This window comes from Siniperca chuatsi, linkage group LG9 (assembly GCF_020085105.1).
Source record: "Siniperca chuatsi isolate FFG_IHB_CAS linkage group LG9, ASM2008510v1, whole genome shotgun sequence".
Taxonomy (NCBI): domain Eukaryota; kingdom Metazoa; phylum Chordata; class Actinopteri; order Centrarchiformes; family Sinipercidae; genus Siniperca; species Siniperca chuatsi.
In genome coordinates, this window is record NC_058050.1 from 6101003 (window position 1) to 6119665 (window position 18663).

The 18663-nt window shown below is 39.6% G+C and overlaps 2 protein-coding genes across 3 annotated transcripts; one reads left to right on the forward strand and one right to left on the reverse strand.

Annotated features, from left to right (window-relative positions):
* Nucleotides 1-1960: 1960 nt before the first annotated feature.
* tap1 (transporter 1, ATP-binding cassette, sub-family B (MDR/TAP)) lies at nucleotides 1961-15146 on the reverse strand. Its single transcript, XM_044207761.1, has 13 exons — nucleotides 14961-15146; nucleotides 10474-10806; nucleotides 9109-9337; nucleotides 8860-8974; nucleotides 8529-8659; nucleotides 8198-8403; nucleotides 7331-7528; nucleotides 5979-6107; nucleotides 5638-5832; nucleotides 5364-5537; nucleotides 3914-4073; nucleotides 3039-3175; nucleotides 1961-2951 (listed from the first exon to the last, which is right to left on the reverse strand). Exons 2-13 carry the CDS (start codon nucleotides 10792-10794, stop codon nucleotides 2721-2723), a joined length of 2226 nt encoding a protein of 741 aa, XP_044063696.1. The 5' UTR covers nucleotides 10795-10806; nucleotides 14961-15146; the 3' UTR covers nucleotides 1961-2720.
* Nucleotides 14577-18658, forward strand: LOC122881504. Of its 2 annotated transcripts, XM_044207763.1 has the most exons (5): nucleotides 14577-14808; nucleotides 15204-15311; nucleotides 15391-15540; nucleotides 16358-16987; nucleotides 17394-18658. In XM_044207763.1, exons 1-5 carry the CDS (start codon nucleotides 14763-14765, stop codon nucleotides 18311-18313), a joined length of 1854 nt encoding a protein of 617 aa, XP_044063698.1. In that variant the 5' UTR covers nucleotides 14577-14762; the 3' UTR covers nucleotides 18314-18658. The 2 variants fall into 2 exon arrangements, with proteins under 2 accessions (XP_044063698.1, XP_044063699.1); XM_044207764.1 differs by lacking the exon at nucleotides 16358-16987.
* Nucleotides 18659-18663: the final 5 nt, after the last annotated feature.

The window sequence follows — 18663 nt, forward strand, 5'->3', positions numbered from 1 at the left end:
TTACCTAGGTGGTAGGCTAACTGTTAGTATTTTTATGGACATTGTAAAAAGACCTGGCCTGGAGTATATGTGTGGGCAATCAGTGGGCTGAACATGCTGATGTTTGATGAACACATGAGCTTTTTCTACCGCGAAACTATTGATCTGATATTAGGTTCTGAAACGGTGAGATTCTGTATTAAAAGCAACACACTTCCCACAAACTGCCACCATGGACCTCCACAGCCTTTTCAGCCATGCCTTAAAATTTTAGAACTAAACTAGCTTGAGCTGAAATCATTAATTTTCTGAAAGTCAGTGAATAATGCTGGGATTGACAATCAAGACCCCTTGACAAAGTAAACTATAGCATGTAGTCACTTAGCGCGGTTGCGGGACACAATATTTAAAGGGGTACTCCATTTATTTCTGCACTCCCATCAAACTAAGGTACTCACACGATTCCGTTTTAAAAGAGTGGTCAAAATTGAAGCAGCTGAGGCTGAGATATCCTATATTGTAATCCCTATGGGTCAAGCGCCAAAAAACGCTTGAGCCTACAATTCCCATAAAGCAACGCAATAGCGTTTTAAATTAGACCCCACTTCCGGTAAATGCCTACATCTGTCACCCCACACTCTCAGTTCAGGCTTTCTGTTAAAAATAGTGATGGGTGAATTAAGCCTTATGAAGCTTTGATGTTTTATTTCTGTTTGTCGAAAAAGATTTGAAGCTTCGGGGCTTCAAACACCGCTGGAAAGGTGGTGACTTGTAAAACTTCCAGAAGCCCTTCAAGAGGAGCACCTCTAAGATTTTAATAGTTTTAGTCTTATGTGCGCGGTAAAAGTCCAATAAGCCTCCATGTTATTATTAAATCTGTAATACTTTTGTTCAGAAGTGCTGCAGTTAAATGTAGATGCTCTTGTGCAGTATATTACAGTAAAATAATTGATAAATACATTGTCCAAAAATCCTAGATATAAAGTATTTTTGCTGACATGAAATATAATGTAACTTTTTGGTGTAATTTCAGCCCAGCATCACTGTGGACGTGATGTGATATCCATTATATTAGCCTATTACTTGTATTACAATATTACTTGGTAGGTGGAACTGCTATGTCTTTTTAGTACATCTCCAGATTTCTCAATTATTCTTCTCTATTCTTATCCCATTAATGTGGCAATCACGTAGATTCAATTTGTCAAACTGAATGAAGCTCTTTCTGAAACAGCTTCGGATGTCATCAGTCACGTGGTATTCTTCATCTGACACAAGCTCTTATATAATGTATTAAGATACATTGTATTAAAAGAGGAGTTAAACAAGCTTCGGTATCATCCGCCCATCTCTAGTTAAAAATTACAAGTCTCAAGCACAAGCCGAGAAAACCCTCCAGAGGAACGAGAAAATGGCTGAGTAGTACTCCTCACGCCGAATGCAAGCAAAATCAAACATGTGTAAAGAGTAATGTGACAGATCCCCAAATAGCTTCTTCCAGAATAGGGGTAAACTATACAACTATAACTAAATATAGGGGAAAAAATCCCTAGATAACTGCAACTACCCACAATCACCTGCAACAACTTACAGTACATGCAAAAATATCATTTTTTCCATAAATTGAATCACTTTCAGAGTTGCTCTGACAAAAAGCTTTGCTATTGTAAAGCCAAAATACAAAAATAAAAATGTATACAAGAAAGGTGGTGTAGTCCCTCATTCGTCCAGGAGTGTTCTATAGAAAAGGTTTCAGTCGTAGTCATCTGGACACTGTTTTCAGAATCAAGACGTTTCGGCTCCCATCCGGAAGTCATTCTCAATTGTGGAATGACTTCCAGATGGGAGCCAAACGTCTTGATTCTGAAAACAGTGTCCAGATGACTACGACTGAAACCTTTTCTATGATATACAAGAAAGGATTAATTCAAAAGATTTATTGTCGTAACTCTGGGAAGGGAAACAGTAGAAACTACATCAATACAGAAAAAAAGTTTAATGAAAGACAATAAAAACTAAAAACAACAACAACTGTGAAAAATATATACAACCAGAATGTTAGGAACACCTAGTCTTAAATATTGCAATATGGAAAACCTAAAATCTAGCTGATCGATGTCTTCTACATCTACATTTGCAAAGTGTATGAAGCAATTGTGTGTAATCATCATAAACTCTCTTCAAGTTGATTCCCATTCACACCCATTGGGCTGCCCAGTTGGACGATATAATGATAAATACCATGGGGCAATTCAAATTTATATTAGCATTTGTATTAGACCATTGTGGCCAATGTTGCAAATCAATCAGCAGGATTTGATTTTTGATGATCTTTTACATCAATGTGATGATATGTCATTTTTCAAATGTGGTCATTTTCCAGAAAATGTACTATATTATGATAAACATTGATATTGCAATATAAATTTAAATGTACCATGATAGAGGATTTTATCCATATCGCCCAGTCCAAGTAGGACCAATCTTCCTGGGGCAGTTGGGGTTCAGATGCCTAACTCAGGGGCTGCTGATTGAAGGGTACCTATATTTTCCTGACAGTCTAGACTTTAAGAAAAGGGATTCAATTACAATTTCACCTACTTCCAATGTGCACAGAGAAGATTAGTCTCAATAGGCAAAAAGACTTGTAGTATGAAGTGTGGTCTCACAATGAAGTTGTTATTTATGGTATAGTATAGCTGGAGTTTTGACCCTTTAAGTCCAACCAACAGCCACACGTATCAGTGTGTATCATTCCTCTCCTCTTCTTGACGGTGAAAGCCCATATTCTGCTTTCTCACCAGTTCAGCATAAAGGCCGCCTTTCTTCAGCAGCTCATCATGACCGCCCTCCTCCTTTACCATCCCGTCATTGAGGACAATTATATGATTGGCCTTCTCTACAACACTCATCTTGTTCGATATCAGTAGCACGGAGCAGTTGTTGGTTTGGTTTAACAAAGCTTGGTGGACCTGTTGAGTACAATCATGACTTGGTGTTACATATAGAAAACAATATTAAATAATGAGCAAAATTTGAGAAAGTCAAGAATTTCCTACCTGGTATTCATTCTCTGTGTCCAAATCACTGGTGGCGTTGTCCAGTATCAGGATTTTAGGACGTCTGATTAAAGCTCTGGCAATGGCAATGCGCTGCTTCTGGCCTCCAGACACCTGGCCTCCCTTCTCCCCGGCATCTGTCCAACAGAAGGACATGCTGTTATTGTGTTTATGTACATCTTTGGGAAATAGTAAATATCTTTTGCATTGGGTAAGACCGCAAGGCCAAAGTGCTGTTGCTTACACGAGCACTTAATTAAATTCATCAGTCCTTTTACTACTGTCAGCAGGGTTTCTGTTGAATTTAAGACCTTTTTAAAACCACATAGACCGCAATTTAATTCCTGTTTCAGTCATACCAGACAAAGGATGATGGAAAACCAGTAGGAACAATGTGGCCCATAATTATTTATTTATAAATTTACATTTTAATACTTCCCAGCAGTATATAGCTATAATTCCTCATGATATAAACAATCAAATTAAAGCAACCTGGACCCAGATAAGTGGCAGAAAATGAATGCATGTATTAACCTATTGCCAATGATTAATGCATTTAACATGATTTACGTTTTTGCTAAAACTTGCCCGTCACGAGACGGTGAGCTTCCTAGCTACTGTAGCTAGCAGCTATGATATTTAAGACTTCTAATTCTATGCTTTTCAAGACCCGCAGATGCCCTGGTACCCAGACAGCCTGAAGGAATGAGTTTTCCCACTACTGAGAAACGTACCATTACAGGCATTCATTCTATCATTGTGCAAACATCTAAGAATTAAAATGATTAAAACATTTTCCAGGGAGTAACAAGAACCCCTGTAAAGAACCCCACTTTAGGATTTGCTCTAACAGATGCTGAGTTTGTGGGTCGAACCTGTGTCGTATCCATTTGACAGTTCCATGATGAACTCGTGGGCACTAGCCAGCTTGGCAGCCCTGTACATCTCCTCATCAGAGGCACTCTCATAGCCATACTTGATGTTCTCTCGCACTGAGCGAGCAAACAGCATACAATCTTGGCTCACCACAGCAATCTATAAACAGGATTAAGAAGAAACATTAGTGAATGCGTAACTGTCACTGTTAACTCTGAGAATGCTTTACAATGACGGCAACAGCAGAATAAAACTAGGTGAAAAGTGCAAGTAAGTGTCCTTACAATATTCCTGTGACCAGTGTGTGATAATACAAAAGAAGTGTTAGGTGAAAGATAAAACGGAAGCAAAGGAGTGAAATTAAAGAGACATTTAGAGGATTCTGAGTGGAAACTTTCAATGAACTGTGGTTCACCTTCCTTATATCATTATCGTTGTACAGCTCGGGGCTAATTTAATTTAATTTCCGTTTTATGGTCTCAGCTGCAGAATTCACTCATGTATTTGTCATCTTGAATTTTAGTCAATTTTTGTGGTACATTGACTTGGTAAACCCCTTAGGGTGTCAGTACCGCACCCACACAGGTCGTGGTTTATTGTGTATTTTTTCATCTGCATGTCCAAAAAATGAGTACAGTAATTAAGCTTCTTGATTCCCAGTTTAAAAAAAGGGTTGGGTAGAAGAGCTCTGCAAACCACCCTCAGCCTCCCAAAGGAAATATCCCAAAAGGCTAAAAGCTCCTTCCAGTCTTTACTGATGGTTTTTTCACAGTGATATAGGAATTTGAAATTAAAACATGCTGTTTTTCATGGTGAAAAATAGATCATATACATGACAAATTTAGGACAATAGTTTAACAGTTTAAGTGGACCATTTCTGTGACTTTGTAAGCCATTTATCCCCCTAGTGGCCAAAAATAACTTAATTCAGCAAAGTGCCCTGTGGAGTTTTCTTGTAAAGAAACAAAAGTTATGTTTACATTTAGCGTTGCCTGGGTGCTCGTGCACAATGCACAATGGGGACTCACTCAAAGAAACATTGCTCCATAGTGCTACTAATAATAATAATCCACAGATTTGTTGTGAGCAGTTTCATGTAGGAACTATTTTCTCTCTACCAATAGTTCCTACATGAAACTGCTCACAACAAGGTCTGTGGATTATCTTGAGTAACCGGGTCATGATTTCTGGAAAGAGACATTGCTGAGCACCACAAGCTTAGTGCCATATAGATCCATTATATTCAAAAAATGCAGACATCTGTATTTCTGTATCTGTATCAAAATATGTATTTTGGATTTTGGGGTGAACAGTCCCTTTAAAACTCATCGGGGTACCTTTTAAGCTTCCTATGATAGTGCTCACTGGTTCTCAAATTAGATGATAATGTCAGCTAAATGCTTTAAAAATTCAAATACAAAATGGAAAAAATGTCTTGTGACAACCCACCTTGTCATGTAGATACTTGTCTTGGTAGTTTAGCAGTGGTTTCCCATCCAGTAGGATCTCCCCTGCTTGGGGCTGGTAAAATCTCTCCAGCAGCTTGACACAGGTGGACTTCCCTGATCTGTTAAGCCCCACTAGGGCAGTGATTTGGCCTGCCTTTAGCTCCAGAGATACGTCCTGGTAGAAGAGAGGAATAGGGTGAATTGGTAAAGAGTTGGGTGCCATAAAATCATTTGAATTGTAAATACATGCAAAGGAGATAAACATACATACATACCTTGAGCACAAGATTGTTTTCATCTGTCCTGCCAGAATAGGAAAATGTAACTTTTTTGAATTGAATGTGTCCCTCAAGATTTTTGGGGGCCAAATTGCCCTCTGGGGGTACTTCAGGTTTGCGATCCATATATTCAAAGATCTTCTCAGAGGCACCAATTGCCTTCTTCACCTCTGGGTAATAACGCATGACAGCCTGGAAAAGAGGTGGTAGAATGAGGCACTTTTTAATTTGACTAAATTGCACATTTTCTTTTGAACAAAAAATCAGCCAATTGTAATTCTGCAGTAGGGGAAACAAGTGCAAGGCCATAAGATTTCATTCAAGCTTATTCCCTTTACCTCAACAGCAGAGGCAAACTGTAGCTCATAGAGGACGAATGACACCAGGTCTCCACTGCTAACGGCCCCCCTGGTAACAAGAGTCCCTCCATAGTACAGAATAAACACCTTCAGGGCCAAAGTGGTCATCTGGGAGAACATAAACAATGGTTTACACATTAAAGGAACTGCGTTAAATAATATTCAAATTTATTCCCAGCACTTTAATGAACATACAGTTTCAGTTCTCCTAATGTGCTCAATTTGAAGGAACGTATGACATAGGCAGGGGTATGTTTGGGGTTCTGTTTGACTTCTGTTAGCATTCCGCTGTAGCGGTTGCCACTCTCTTGTCCCACCTCTGCTAGGCTTCACCCTGTTGCCCAAATTTAAAAACAAATTTCTGGCTGTATTTCATTGTCTGCATATATTTTATTACATTTTCTGATAGTAAACAACTGACAACTGAAATGGTAGAGAGCGATATACACATCTTCAAGCTTTAAAATATCCTGTCAGCAACCTCTAGGTGACATTACAGACACCGCATGCAGATTTTGCTATATTCTCTAGGTCAGCCATTCTGAAAGCAGTGGGCCTCAGAGCACCATCTAGTGGGCCGCGGAGGCAATGGTAACAGTTACTGCCAAATGGTTAGATTAAACTTTAAAACATTTTTTTGTAATTTACAAAGCTAGTTATTTTTATATCTAAATGTGCTCAAGAATTCACATGAATAAAAAACGTCAAATTAAAATGCATAATTTCAATGACCAGTTAGGTTTGAATATCACCACGCGAATTACGTTCAATGCCGGTGATCGCAGCTACCGTGTGCTCTCTGATCTATGCAACGCCGCTTCCCTGTTCTGCCTGCCACGCTACACGAGCCAGCTGTTTTCCTGTTCTGCCTGCCACGCTACACACTCCACGGACTGTGTCGGCAGACTGCTCTCCTGTCCCCAGCGGAACTACACCTGGCCCGCTCGCTCTGGAAGAGCGCTCAGCGACCAGTACTTGTTTACAATAAAAACTATTAAAACTACTATCCAGTTCTCCACCTTGCTGTGTTCTGCTTTTGGGTCCTTAGATCGTGAAACACGACAGAATATTTATTTTGGTCATTACAGCTGACAGTGGCATAACACATATTTCCAGCCCAGTTTATTTTCTCTCCTTTTTTTGTCATGTTAGGGTTATTTTTCTCATTTATTTGGGAAGGTGATCCTCAGAAATGTTTTAACAAGCAGGAGTGGGCCTTAAACTTACAAATGGTTGCAAACCCTTGCTCTAGGTTAACCCCCACTGTCTAATACTCACATATGCTAAGAAATCATTGCACACTTTATAACCCAGATCAGTATTCAACTCACGCTGTTAGCCCAGGTAGAGGCTGCATAGGCTGCTGCTTCCTTTTTATTAAGGGCGTATGTATCCTCCAGCCGCTGTCTGTACCTCTCTGTCTCACCATCCTCGTTGGCAAAACTCCTCACTGTCTTCATGCAGGAGAAGGTCTCTGTGGCCACCTGGTTGGCCTTAGCCAGTGACTCCTGAACCTTTGCAGCAATAGTCTGAAACATGGATAAAAAAATTGTGACAATTTGATATTTTACAAACATAACTGATGGACTGATGATCATGATCATAGCTGCACTGGAAATAATGTGACATACATAACGATGTCACATTATCTACAAGGTACAACAGCTGTTTTGTTTTTTTATCAGCGTCCAGTGCCTGGGGTCTGCAATAATTGATTTTTTTTGGTCACTTGAGGGTTGGGTAATCACAACACTGACATATTATCACCTTTTAAAGTTGATAAGTCCAATATTTACTTTCCTTTTAGCTCTATGTGACTCCTAAGGGAAATATCTGTCTCTTTAGCTGCTAAATGGTCCACTATGTTCACCAGCTAGTTGCTAACTTTGTCTGCTGTTTGGTGCTGGGCAGGTGACCATTCATCACAGCTGTTTTTGCTGAAAACAGCCTGCTGTGACGGGAAACAACGCAGATGAGAGCGGTTAGACTGAATGAAACAGTAAAATTGTGGGCCGTAAAAACCAAAACAATGAGCTCAAAGATGCTAAAATGCTCCGTAGAGCTGAGGGGAACTGCAAAATTGGGTGATAATGCTCAACCCTTTTCACATTGCACATAGTCTTTTCATCAACTGTTAATATAGAAATATTGATTAGAGCAACAAAAGAATATGGAACGTTTAGGGAACCCCTCTTTACCTGGTGGAAGTGTCCAGTGAGCTCGGGTATGACCCAGATGATGGGCAGTCCCATGCAAGTGAGCAGGGACATTTTCCATGACTGGCTCACCATGAAGAAAAAGAGGAAGCCAAAACGTGCTGTGTACCACATCACAAGACTTAGTTTCTCACTCAGTGCCTCGCTCATATCGTTGGTATCCGTGGTAATGCGGGACACCAGTTCACCTAAGAAGAGATCAGGAAACTGAGCTTGATAAAAATTTAAAGTGCGTACCATAAGTGCAAGGAAAAATAGGTTTAGGACCTACTGTACACGGAACTCTTTCCTTTAAAGATGCAGTATGATTTACCTGTCGAAGTGGCCTCGAAGAAAGCAATCTCCTGTTTCAGCACAGCCTGGAAGACGAATCCCTGCACTGAGGTGTGTATGCGGCTCATGGTGACGTTGTACATGAGGTCACATATAAACTCAAGCACAGCACTGAAAGATATGACAGAGGACACATTACAGTGTAAAGTACCCAAAATATCACTACAAGGATATTACTACACTACCACGTCTACTTTAAATTTTCAAATGCGAGATGACATTTTTTAAGACTCTGAGCTTAACAAATTCATGTATTATACAAACTTAGAACCAGTAATGCTTTAACTATTTTGTTACAAAGGTTACATTACCTGGCAATAGTCATTAGCGTCATGATTGTGATGGCCTCTGTAAATGCATCAGGTGCTTCTTCATTGATGATCCAGTCAGCCACACGACCAGTGTACTGAGGAATAGCCATCTCACCTGAGGTCAGAAGTTCACATTTTCACAATATTGGGGAGGCAAAGGTGTCAATCTAACTGCTGTTAGACACAACAAGAACTGCAAGAAATAACTCTAAAACCTTGTAGTTAGGTCTAAGGTGTTGTCTCGCTTACCATAAGAAGAGAGAACCACGAGAAACAGCACAGCAACAAAGCGCCCGAGATAGGGCTGCATGTATCCCATCAGTCTCTTCAGAGAGGCACTGGTGTCCTCTTTGGCCTTCTCAGAGGGAGCCCTTGTGAACAGAGAGGAGATGTATCGACCCCCGGAGAGCAAAAGAGATGACGCATATCGACTCCAGTAGAGCCACGCCACTACTGTCACAACATAACCCTGTAACACCTGCAAAACAAATGACAGGTTCAATACACAAATCCAGAAAAAAATATTACATGAAATGAATCATTTAATGTTTCAGATGATTCTGACAAATGTTAGGATAAAAGCAAAAAGAAGAACGTTTCTCAAATGGTGGCATTCTCGTTCTCTTCAGACTGGTTTGGTTTTAGTTTCAGTCTTGTTCCTGTTCCAGGCTCAATAGCTTCATTGCAAATGAAAAAAAAAAAACATAACAATAGTTTAATCTTGCTTTGATGAGTTTTAAAATCTTTACTTATATCAAATGTGATAAATATTTCAGTAAAGTGAGTTAATTCTACTTATTTCTATAACGAATAAAATTTTGAATTTTATTGAAAAAAAGTCTTAAAGATGTCTTAATAATGGTGGACTCTGCTGCTTTGTTTCACGATAGTTTCACTATTTTTTCCTCAAGAACACTAAACAGGGAAAACTATACAGGAAACATATTATATCATCTTATAAAGCTAGTAGATTAAGTAATGTACCAAACTTTTGGTTACTGTTTAAAAAATGCAAAGATTGGATTCTCTATTTCATGCCACCACTAAATTAATACTTTGTTTTTTTGGTTGCTAACAGTGACAAAGTAAGAAATCTTAGAGAGATATAATAGAGTAGTATAAATTAACATAAAATGGAGATACTCAGGTACAGTACAAGTACCTCAAGATTATACTTAGGTACAGTACTTGAGTAAATGTACTTACATTCCACCACTAGCATCTACAGTACCCACCACCATCTCTGCTAAGTGCCCTTGAGCAAGGAACTTTAGGCAATTCCACATCATATTTTTTAGGACACCCATGTTTGTTTATCATTTCTTTTCCAAGTTTAGTTTTTGGACAAAATAACATTTGGGTACAAAACGTCTTAGCAGCTGAACTTGAAGTCTAGCAGTCCATACTTTCCAGCAGAACATGAACACACACTGTGGTCAGGAAGCCACAGTGCATCATGGGCCCTGCTCTAGATCTGTCTCTCCCAGTAACATACTAACATACCTAAAAAGGTGTTAAGAAAAGTGCCTGCTATTGTGTCGATGTGATCCATCCTGCAACTAACCATGGTTTCAAACACAGCAGCATAACAACCAGCAAAACACAGCCACCCACCCTTTCCCATGAGTGCCACCCCCACAGTTCCTCCATGGTGGACTGCCCTAGCACCCAGAGAAGACTGGTGTACACCGGGAAGTGGAAGCAAAGGACCCCTAAGCTCTGTAGCCCCTTGAAGCTGCTCATCCACGGCAGGCTTTCAGGATAGGTGAGGGTGAAGAGGGCGAGGAGGCCAGCCCTGGTCAACCCTCCTCCCCACATGGTGATGAACGGATGGGAGAGGAGGAGAGGTGAGAGCTGGGCCAAGCGGATGGCGTGCACCACACACACATCCAGGCACACGAAGAGCAGAGGGAAGAAGTAGCTCATTTTCTGCATAATGCTCAGGCTCTGTAAATACAAGTGACAGGGAGGGTCAGTGGCTGAGTATTCAAGTCGACACACACAGTCAGGTTTCATTTGTGGGACTAACAGAAGCCTCCAAAACAGAAAACATGGACATTATGTGGTCAGAACTATGTAGAACTATTAACTTATTTGTAACTATATAAACTAGGCCAATAATTTGCCCTTCGAGGTGATAATTTACTTTCAGTTTGCTGCAGGCGGTATTCTGCATTACTTTCGTTTTCATCTACACTGCTGATTTCTTTGAAACAGTTTGACAAACCCACACACAGACTAACGAATTAACAAAACACTCGAAAATACAACATTACTATCAGTATTATCAAGCTCATTATCATGCTACAGTAAGTACAGTAAGCTAGCCCAGTTTAGCTAGTATCATTACAGTTCAGAACTTCAACTTACATTTCCCTTTGACGAGCCACGCTTGACGTGGTGGACGTTTAATATTTGTCTGAGGACATAAGACGACACCGATATTTTCCCTGACAAACTAAAACCGTCAATTTAATAATTTCCAGCCGGCTGCCTGCTCAAAAGGACGACGGAGCTTTGACTGTCAAACTGAAACCGAAAGTAAATATTTAAACGCTTTTACGACGGAAAGTCCCCTCTAGGTGTGCCACAGTGGCGGACGAAGACTAGCGAGGAATATAACACGCTTTGCTTTAAGTAGTATCGTATTTATTCCAAGTCCTGCTTTCATAAAGTTTTGTATAAAAATAAATAAATAAGGATAATATATGCTGCATGTAATACAGTACAGTGGTAATATGAACAGTCTACAGCGACATCATGTGACGAGAAGCTGAAACTGCCATAGCTTTATTACCTCGATCACCACATTAAAGTGGCTATCAGTCCCGGAATATTATCATTATAATAGGTAAATACCACTGGTGGAGGAAGTATTCAGATTCCTAAAGTACTAATACCACACTGTGAAAATACTCCACAACAAGTAAAAGTCTACATTCAAACGCTTACCTAAGTAAAAGTATGTATTTTAAAGTAGGGTAGGTAAAGGTGTTTAAAATTCCCTATTTATTGATATTGATATTTATTCATACCTCTATTACTGCTGTGCAATATCCTCCGTCTCATTATAATCTTAATAGCTACACTTAACTTGACAGTTCATGCACTGTTACTTTATACCGTATTATTATCATCAACCGGTAAACCCACTTTGTACTTCACACTTGTTTTATACTTATACCCACTTGGTACTTAATTTATTTTCTAATCTGTATTATAGTGTATTATATTTTTTGCTTAGAACTTCTATTCCTGTGTGCACTGATGTGATAGTGAGCTGCTGTAACAAAAGAGTTTCCCCTCGGGGATCAATAAAGTATTTCTGATTCTGATTCTGGGTATTATCAGCAGTTTGTACCAAAAGTACTCATTCTGCAGAAAAATGGTCCCTGTCAGTGTTTTACTATTATATATGATGTTGTTGGATTAATATCACTGCTGCATCAATGTGTATGTTGCATTGTACTGCTGTAGATGTTTAAGGTTGAGCTAATTTTAACTGCTTCATATACTGTTGGGTAGCTTAATCTACAGCAATGCATCATGGTCTATAAAATCATCATGTTTGTAGCATCGCTGTCCTGTGAGAACCACATATCTCTAAAAAGTAAACTTTTCATGAGTTTAGAAAGACAGCCCTGTTTTCAGCTTTGTGACAATGCATTTTCCAGCTGATCCAAGGGGGGTTTAAATGGTTTATTTATCTTAAAGGGACAGTTCACCCCAAAATCAAAAATACATAATTTTTCCTCTTACCTGTAGTGCTATTTATCCATCTAGATTGTTTTGGTGTGAGTTGCTGAGTTTTGGAGATATCGCCCGTAGAGATGTCCTGCCTTTCTTGAATATAATGGGTCTATATGGCACTCGGCTTGTGATGCTCAAAGCGTAAAAAAAAATACATTTGAAAAACTCAACAGCAATGTCTCTTTCCAGAAATCATGACCCGGTTACTCAAGATAATCCACAGACGACATGTTGACATGTCACGTAGGAAAAGCACTGGTATAAATAATAAAATTAATGATGGCTGAATTCCATTTAGCTTTCAGGGTCCTGGTATCGTTCATGCTGGTTCACTGTTACACTGTCATGGCTTACTGGGACACTTGAATAGAACAGAGCCATCATTACTGTAATAAGTAACACCTGTGTTTTTCCTGCTATGACAAGTCAAAATGTCTGCTGTGAAAAAGGCCTATTGCCTCAAAGTTTACGTTAAGTGAACACTCAACTTTATTTGGGAATATGTACCATGTGAGCTCAATATAAACTAAAAAGATGATAAAGTGTTGAAACTAGATTTTGCTTCTCTACATGACAGAGCTACACAATTTGCTAATATTTCCTGCCTTAGTTGCTGTTGTACTTCCGTGGTTCAGGTTCCTTGACAAATGTGCAATTAATTAAACTACCAAAAACAATTGACAGGTAATGAACCTGACGCTTTTGCTGCCCCCTGAGGGAGTGTGGCCCCAGGATAGTTGCCTGCTTTGCCTGGTTGGTTATCCTTGCCTTGTGATGTGACCCATAAAGACAACTGAGGGAAAGAAACCCCCAGCAGAAACTTTGAACTCCCTAGCTTCCTTCCTTCCCCCTGCTGTCATGTTAGAAGGATGTGATGAGCAAAGCTGTAAGTGTTCGTACTATTTTAAGCAGCCTGTTTGCAAGCACCTATAAATCAAAAGTTTCTTTTTATGTATATTTTGGAAATACAATATACATTTCGACAGGTTCATTGTGAAAAGAAATCCTATTTTATTTATATAGCCTATACCTCTTACAAAAAAGGGGGTCACAAGGGTGTAGTTGGGGCCCTTTGTCACATTTCAGATGTCTATGAGTTGTTAGTAATTCCCCAAAATCGTGATTTCCTCTGCAAACTCTAAGCTGGTTTCATTTAAATAACTGTTTGAAGCCCAACGAGGTCAAATTTCACAAAAAGCAAAGATTAGAGAAAAGTCCAAAGGATGAATACAAACTTGTGTAGCAGAACTTTGTTTTTGCTTCTTTCCTGCCCCATTAATCACGTCTCGACCCCCTAGATTTATCTTGTGACCCTTTGGAGGGGGCCCAACCCCTAGGTTTTGGACCACTGGACTAAAATACTTAACTGTATATATAATGTAGTAGGTCCACCTCGACCAGCTAAAAGAGTAAAATGCTGCAATATGGATGCATCAGTATTAACAATCTAATTATATATTATAATATTCATTCAGTCATTCACAAGGTTAATTTTTCTGCATAACAAGTACTTTTACTTCAAACATTTTGCTGATAATACTTCTGTACTTTTACTTAAGTAGAATTTTGAATGCAGGACTTTTACTTGTAATGGAGTATTTTTAGATTCATGTATTGATACATAAATAAAGTTTCTGCATACTTCTTCCACCACTGCTGATAACAATATAACACTAACAACAGCCATTCTGCTGCATAATGAGTACTTTTACTTTCATACTTTAACTACATTTTGCTGATAATACTTTTGTACTTCTGCTTTAGTAAAATTTTGAATGCAGGACTTTTACTTGTAGACAACAAAACATCTACATCCGAATACTTCGTCCACCACTGCAAAACATTTAAATACCAAAACATTATTATTGATATTAAAATGTGTGTTGCTGTTGCGTGACAGTCAATTTATTTTCTATGTTTTATCTATTTATCTCTTGCTGAATCAGAGAACATAAACTTGCCTTTCAACCTTGAAAGCCAGTGCGCATGCTCAGACATGGCAGCTGCCAGTGAGAAGCTCCTCAGATCCGACAGTTAAGGATATTTAGCAAAATAAAACCTGAGCTAACTGAGCGGACAGATGTTGTGTTTCACTGTCAGAGCCATGACGGAGTAAACAGCCGGCAGCGGGTGAAACTTGTTATCTGATCTGGATGGAACCGACGGGTCTACGGGACGTTTTCAAATGTATAACACTATGTAAGCAAACACGAAAGCCGAAATTATAACGTTACGTATCATTTTGAAGGGGTTGTCGTAGTTTAGCCTGGAAGAAGAGTTGCTAGGAATTAGCTACACATAAAGTTAGCGAAATATATAATATGACCACCGTTACAGCCGTTTCGACTTACCTTGTCGATGAATGTCAGGCCTGCAGCGCCTACTACTTCTACATAAGCTACAAAACATCTGGATTTAGACACATGGCTCTGTGGTCTACCGTCAAAAAATGGATGAACAGTGTTTTTAGTTTGGTTTAAGGGTCTGACCGGTCAAACGGGCTGAATGCTAATCACTGAATCTGCGTTTTTAAAAAGCATGCTGTTGTTTTGCTTGATGCAAAATACTCCAACAACCTGTTTCTTGTGTTTTAGCCATTGCAGCAATGGAGGATATTGGTCTCCTTCCCAAACCCACCAATGACCCCCCTGTTCACAGACCCACAGTCACTGAGACTTTTGGGCTGCACCACATCCCACCAGGTGTGTATCTGTGATGCTTTTTAAAGAAAAACACATCTATTTATGTCTTAACATGATGTCTGTGTGCTGTGTTATCCAGACCATCTGCACGTCACTGATGCAAGCAGGAAATCTGACATGCAGAAAGATGGACCGTCCAAAAAAAGGTCCCACTCCGTAATGATAGCAGAGCCACAGATGATTCCCCAGTTTCCTTCACAGAACGCAGGTCCTCTGGGTGCTGGCACCAGTAAGTAACAGTGTGGTGAAGTGGTGTGTACAGTGGATTTAACAACTACACCCACATTCTGAAAGGGTTCTCTAGTCTGCAGATGTAAAATCATAATGATTTGATCCTGTTTTAGTTTGTCAGGTGGCATTTAACTACAATTGTTGTGACATAAAACTGTCAATGCAGAATTTTGTGAATGCTAGATTATATCCTGTTGAAGCCTATTATTACTTTTTTGCTTTATTTACACATTATTCACATAAATCCATTTACATAAATATGAATCCCTGTATGTTTTTGGATTTCTGATATTAGTTTGGACCTGGATACTTAAGGATGCCCATTTTGAGTTGACGTGAAACATGTACCAATGTCACAATAACTGGGATACATACTGTATGTGTATAATAACTGGAATATATATACAGGCTTGTTTTGAATGAAAACAAGCTCTATTTTAATTAGTTAAATTAAAAGTGTAATTTCAAAACAGGGCCAGCAAATACAGCTTTCTTGCAATGACGTTGACATCATAGTTCTCTGACAATGTCTAGCTTTGTTTTATGTGTAGATTCATGTTCTACTCATGTATGCAACAAAGTGTTTTTTTTTTTTATTGTAAGCAGAAAAGAAAGAAAAGGATCATTACCAAAATAGTCCCACCGTCTGTAGATCCACATGGACAAAATGGGTGTCATTCCTGTAGGCTGGTGCAGTTCTGAACCATTTTGTGTTCAGTAAACCAAAAATTTAATTTCCAACTGAGCCTATGTATTTCAGATCACTGCTTCCAATAATGAATCCAGATGGTGTTTTTTTGTGTTTGTTTTTTCAGCACTCTTTAATAAAGCTGCCAAAAATGGAAACACTAAATTGGATAAGGCAGGTGCTGGCAGAAAAAAAGCCAAAGTCGCAGATCCATCCAAGTGGAAGCAAAACAAGCAGAAACAGCTGAGGATGGAGGGTAAAGCGTACGTAAGCAAACGCAAAAAAGACGGCGAGATTGTGACAAAACAGCCAAGAGCAGTGGGACCAAGGTGCACCTCAAATGCATGCAAAAAGGCATCAAACCGGCTTTGTAATGAAATTAACGAAGAGGCCAGGCAGAAAGTGTTTGATGAATTCTGGAACGACATGAACTGGGCTCAGAGAAAACAGTACGTAGCGGGACAAGTTGACCGCGACCCCGTGGAAAGATCTCGGGCAGCGGGATCACAGTCGAGAAGATCAGTTTCACTCCGTTATCACTTGATGGTGGATGGAAAAAGGAAACAAGTGTGTAAAAACATGTTCCTGTCCACTCTGGGGATAGGAGAGTGGTCTGTGCTCAACTGGGCACAGAAAGGAGCAACAAACAAGAACGAATCAAATGAAAACAAATTAGAAAAGAGGCAGCCTGTCCCTCAGTGCCCACAACAGAACCCTGCTTCTTCTGCAGTCAATAATACTGTGGAAGTTACCCAGGGTGGGTGCTGTTTTGTTTTGTCTTTACTCTTTTTCAGCTACTTATTAAACTTGAACCTCAAACAATTAGTTGATTTATCAATTAGTCAACTCACACAACACGTGATAATCAGTAAATCGTGTAGCAAGCAAAAATGCCAAACATTTGCTTGTAAATTGATTGCCTTTAAGTATATAGCTGCTGCTGGTTTAAAAATTGAAAAAATACAGATTACAGATTACAACAGATTCATTGAGAATGAAAATAACTGCCAGTTACAGCCATAATTAGTGCACTAATGTAATAATGTTAGAGTTAGTACCATTATTTTCCATTTTGTAGCAAAAGGCCAAAGTTTTTGCCGTAACACTAAGGTGTATCACAGTAATACCTCATACATTTTAATGACATTTCCCTGTATTTGCAGAACAAGTGAATGCCACTGACAAAGACAAAAACAGGCCACCAGAACCAGAGGGGCCAGCCAGAAAGAAATCCAGAGTTGCCAAGCCGCTAACATGGAAGCAAAATCGACAGAAGCAACTTAGAATGGAGGGCAAACCGTACATCAGCAAACGAAAGAAAGACGGCACGACCATAACTAAAGCTCAGAGGACAATGGGACCGGGATGCATGTCCAGTGCTTGCAAAAGGGCATCCAACCGCTTCTGTGCTGACTTCAGTGAAGAAACAAGGAACGAGCTGTTCACTAGTTTCTGGCAGTGTATGAACTGGCCTCAGAGGAAGACCTATGTGGCCGGATTAGTCGACTGCGACCCGGTGGAAAGAACCCGAGCACCGTGGACTCAGTCGAGAAGATCAGTCTCGATGCGGTATCATTTGATAGCAGACGGTGACAGAAAACAAGTTTGCAAAAAGATGTTCCTCTCCACTTTGGGGATTGGAGAGTGGTCAGTGCTCAACTGGGCACAAAATCCATCCGAGCAGGACGATTCAGAGGAAAACGCCAAGAAGCAAACGCAGAGGAAGTCCCGTAAAGCTTCAGAGCATATAGTCCTGAAGGAGTTCCTCGAGAGGTTACCCAAAGTGCCCTCATACTGTTGCGGGACGTCCATCTCTAAGCTATATCTGGAGCCAGTCTTCTCAAACATGTCCGAGGTGTACAGGCACTACTACAACCACTGCTTAGAGAAGAAGACAACACCGCTCTCTCGGCAGGTTTTCTGCACCGTATTTAAAAAGATGGATTTGGGATTGTGCGACCCCAAAAAGGATCAAGGGTGTTCTTTCGGTGCAACTGGGAATTTGTTTAATGATCTTTGGGAGGAATACTGCATGGAAAGAGGAGCTCCAGGGCCACAACCAGAGAAAGCGGGTATACAGTAGAGATGGATTAAGGACACAAAGGTTCTATGTTGGAGTTCACTGCTATGTTCGCATCAGCTGTGTAATACTCCATTACTTACAACATGAACATATTCACATGGTGGAAAGAAAAAGACTCAAAATGACTGTACTTAATGTTCTCACGTTTCATTAAATCCTTATAAGCATACACTATGGTTGCATCTGAACCATTCGACCTCTGTTTTTGTAAGGTCGAAGGCTATGTTGTTCCTTAAAATGTAAGGTCTTTTGAGATTCTTTGTCAACCATCATTATCATTTCAAGACTAAAACAAAAATGTATCATAACGTGTAAAAAATGTACTAAAACATATTCATCTGTTAATCTAC

Coding starts and splice junctions, on each gene's coding strand:
- tap1 (XM_044207761.1), bottom strand. CDS start 10,794: ATGCAGAAAATGAGCTACTTCTTCCCTCTGCTCTTCGTGTGCCTGGAT. Junction 8,975..9,108: donor CGTGGTTCTCTCTTCTTATG/GTAAGCGAGACA, acceptor TTCTGACCTCAG/GTGAGATGGCTATTCCTCAG. Junction 8,660..8,859: donor ACGCTAATGACTATTGCCAG/GTAATGTAACCT, acceptor CATATCTTTCAG/TGCTGTGCTTGAGTTTATAT.
- LOC122881504 (XM_044207763.1), top strand. CDS start 14,763: ATGGAACCGACGGGTCTACGGGACGTTTTCAAATGTATAACACTAT. Junction 14,809..15,203: donor TTTCAAATGTATAACACTAT/GTAAGCAAACAC, acceptor CTTGTGTTTTAG/CCATTGCAGCAATGGAGGAT. Junction 15,312..15,390: donor GCTGCACCACATCCCACCAG/GTGTGTATCTGT, acceptor TGTGTTATCCAG/ACCATCTGCACGTCACTGAT.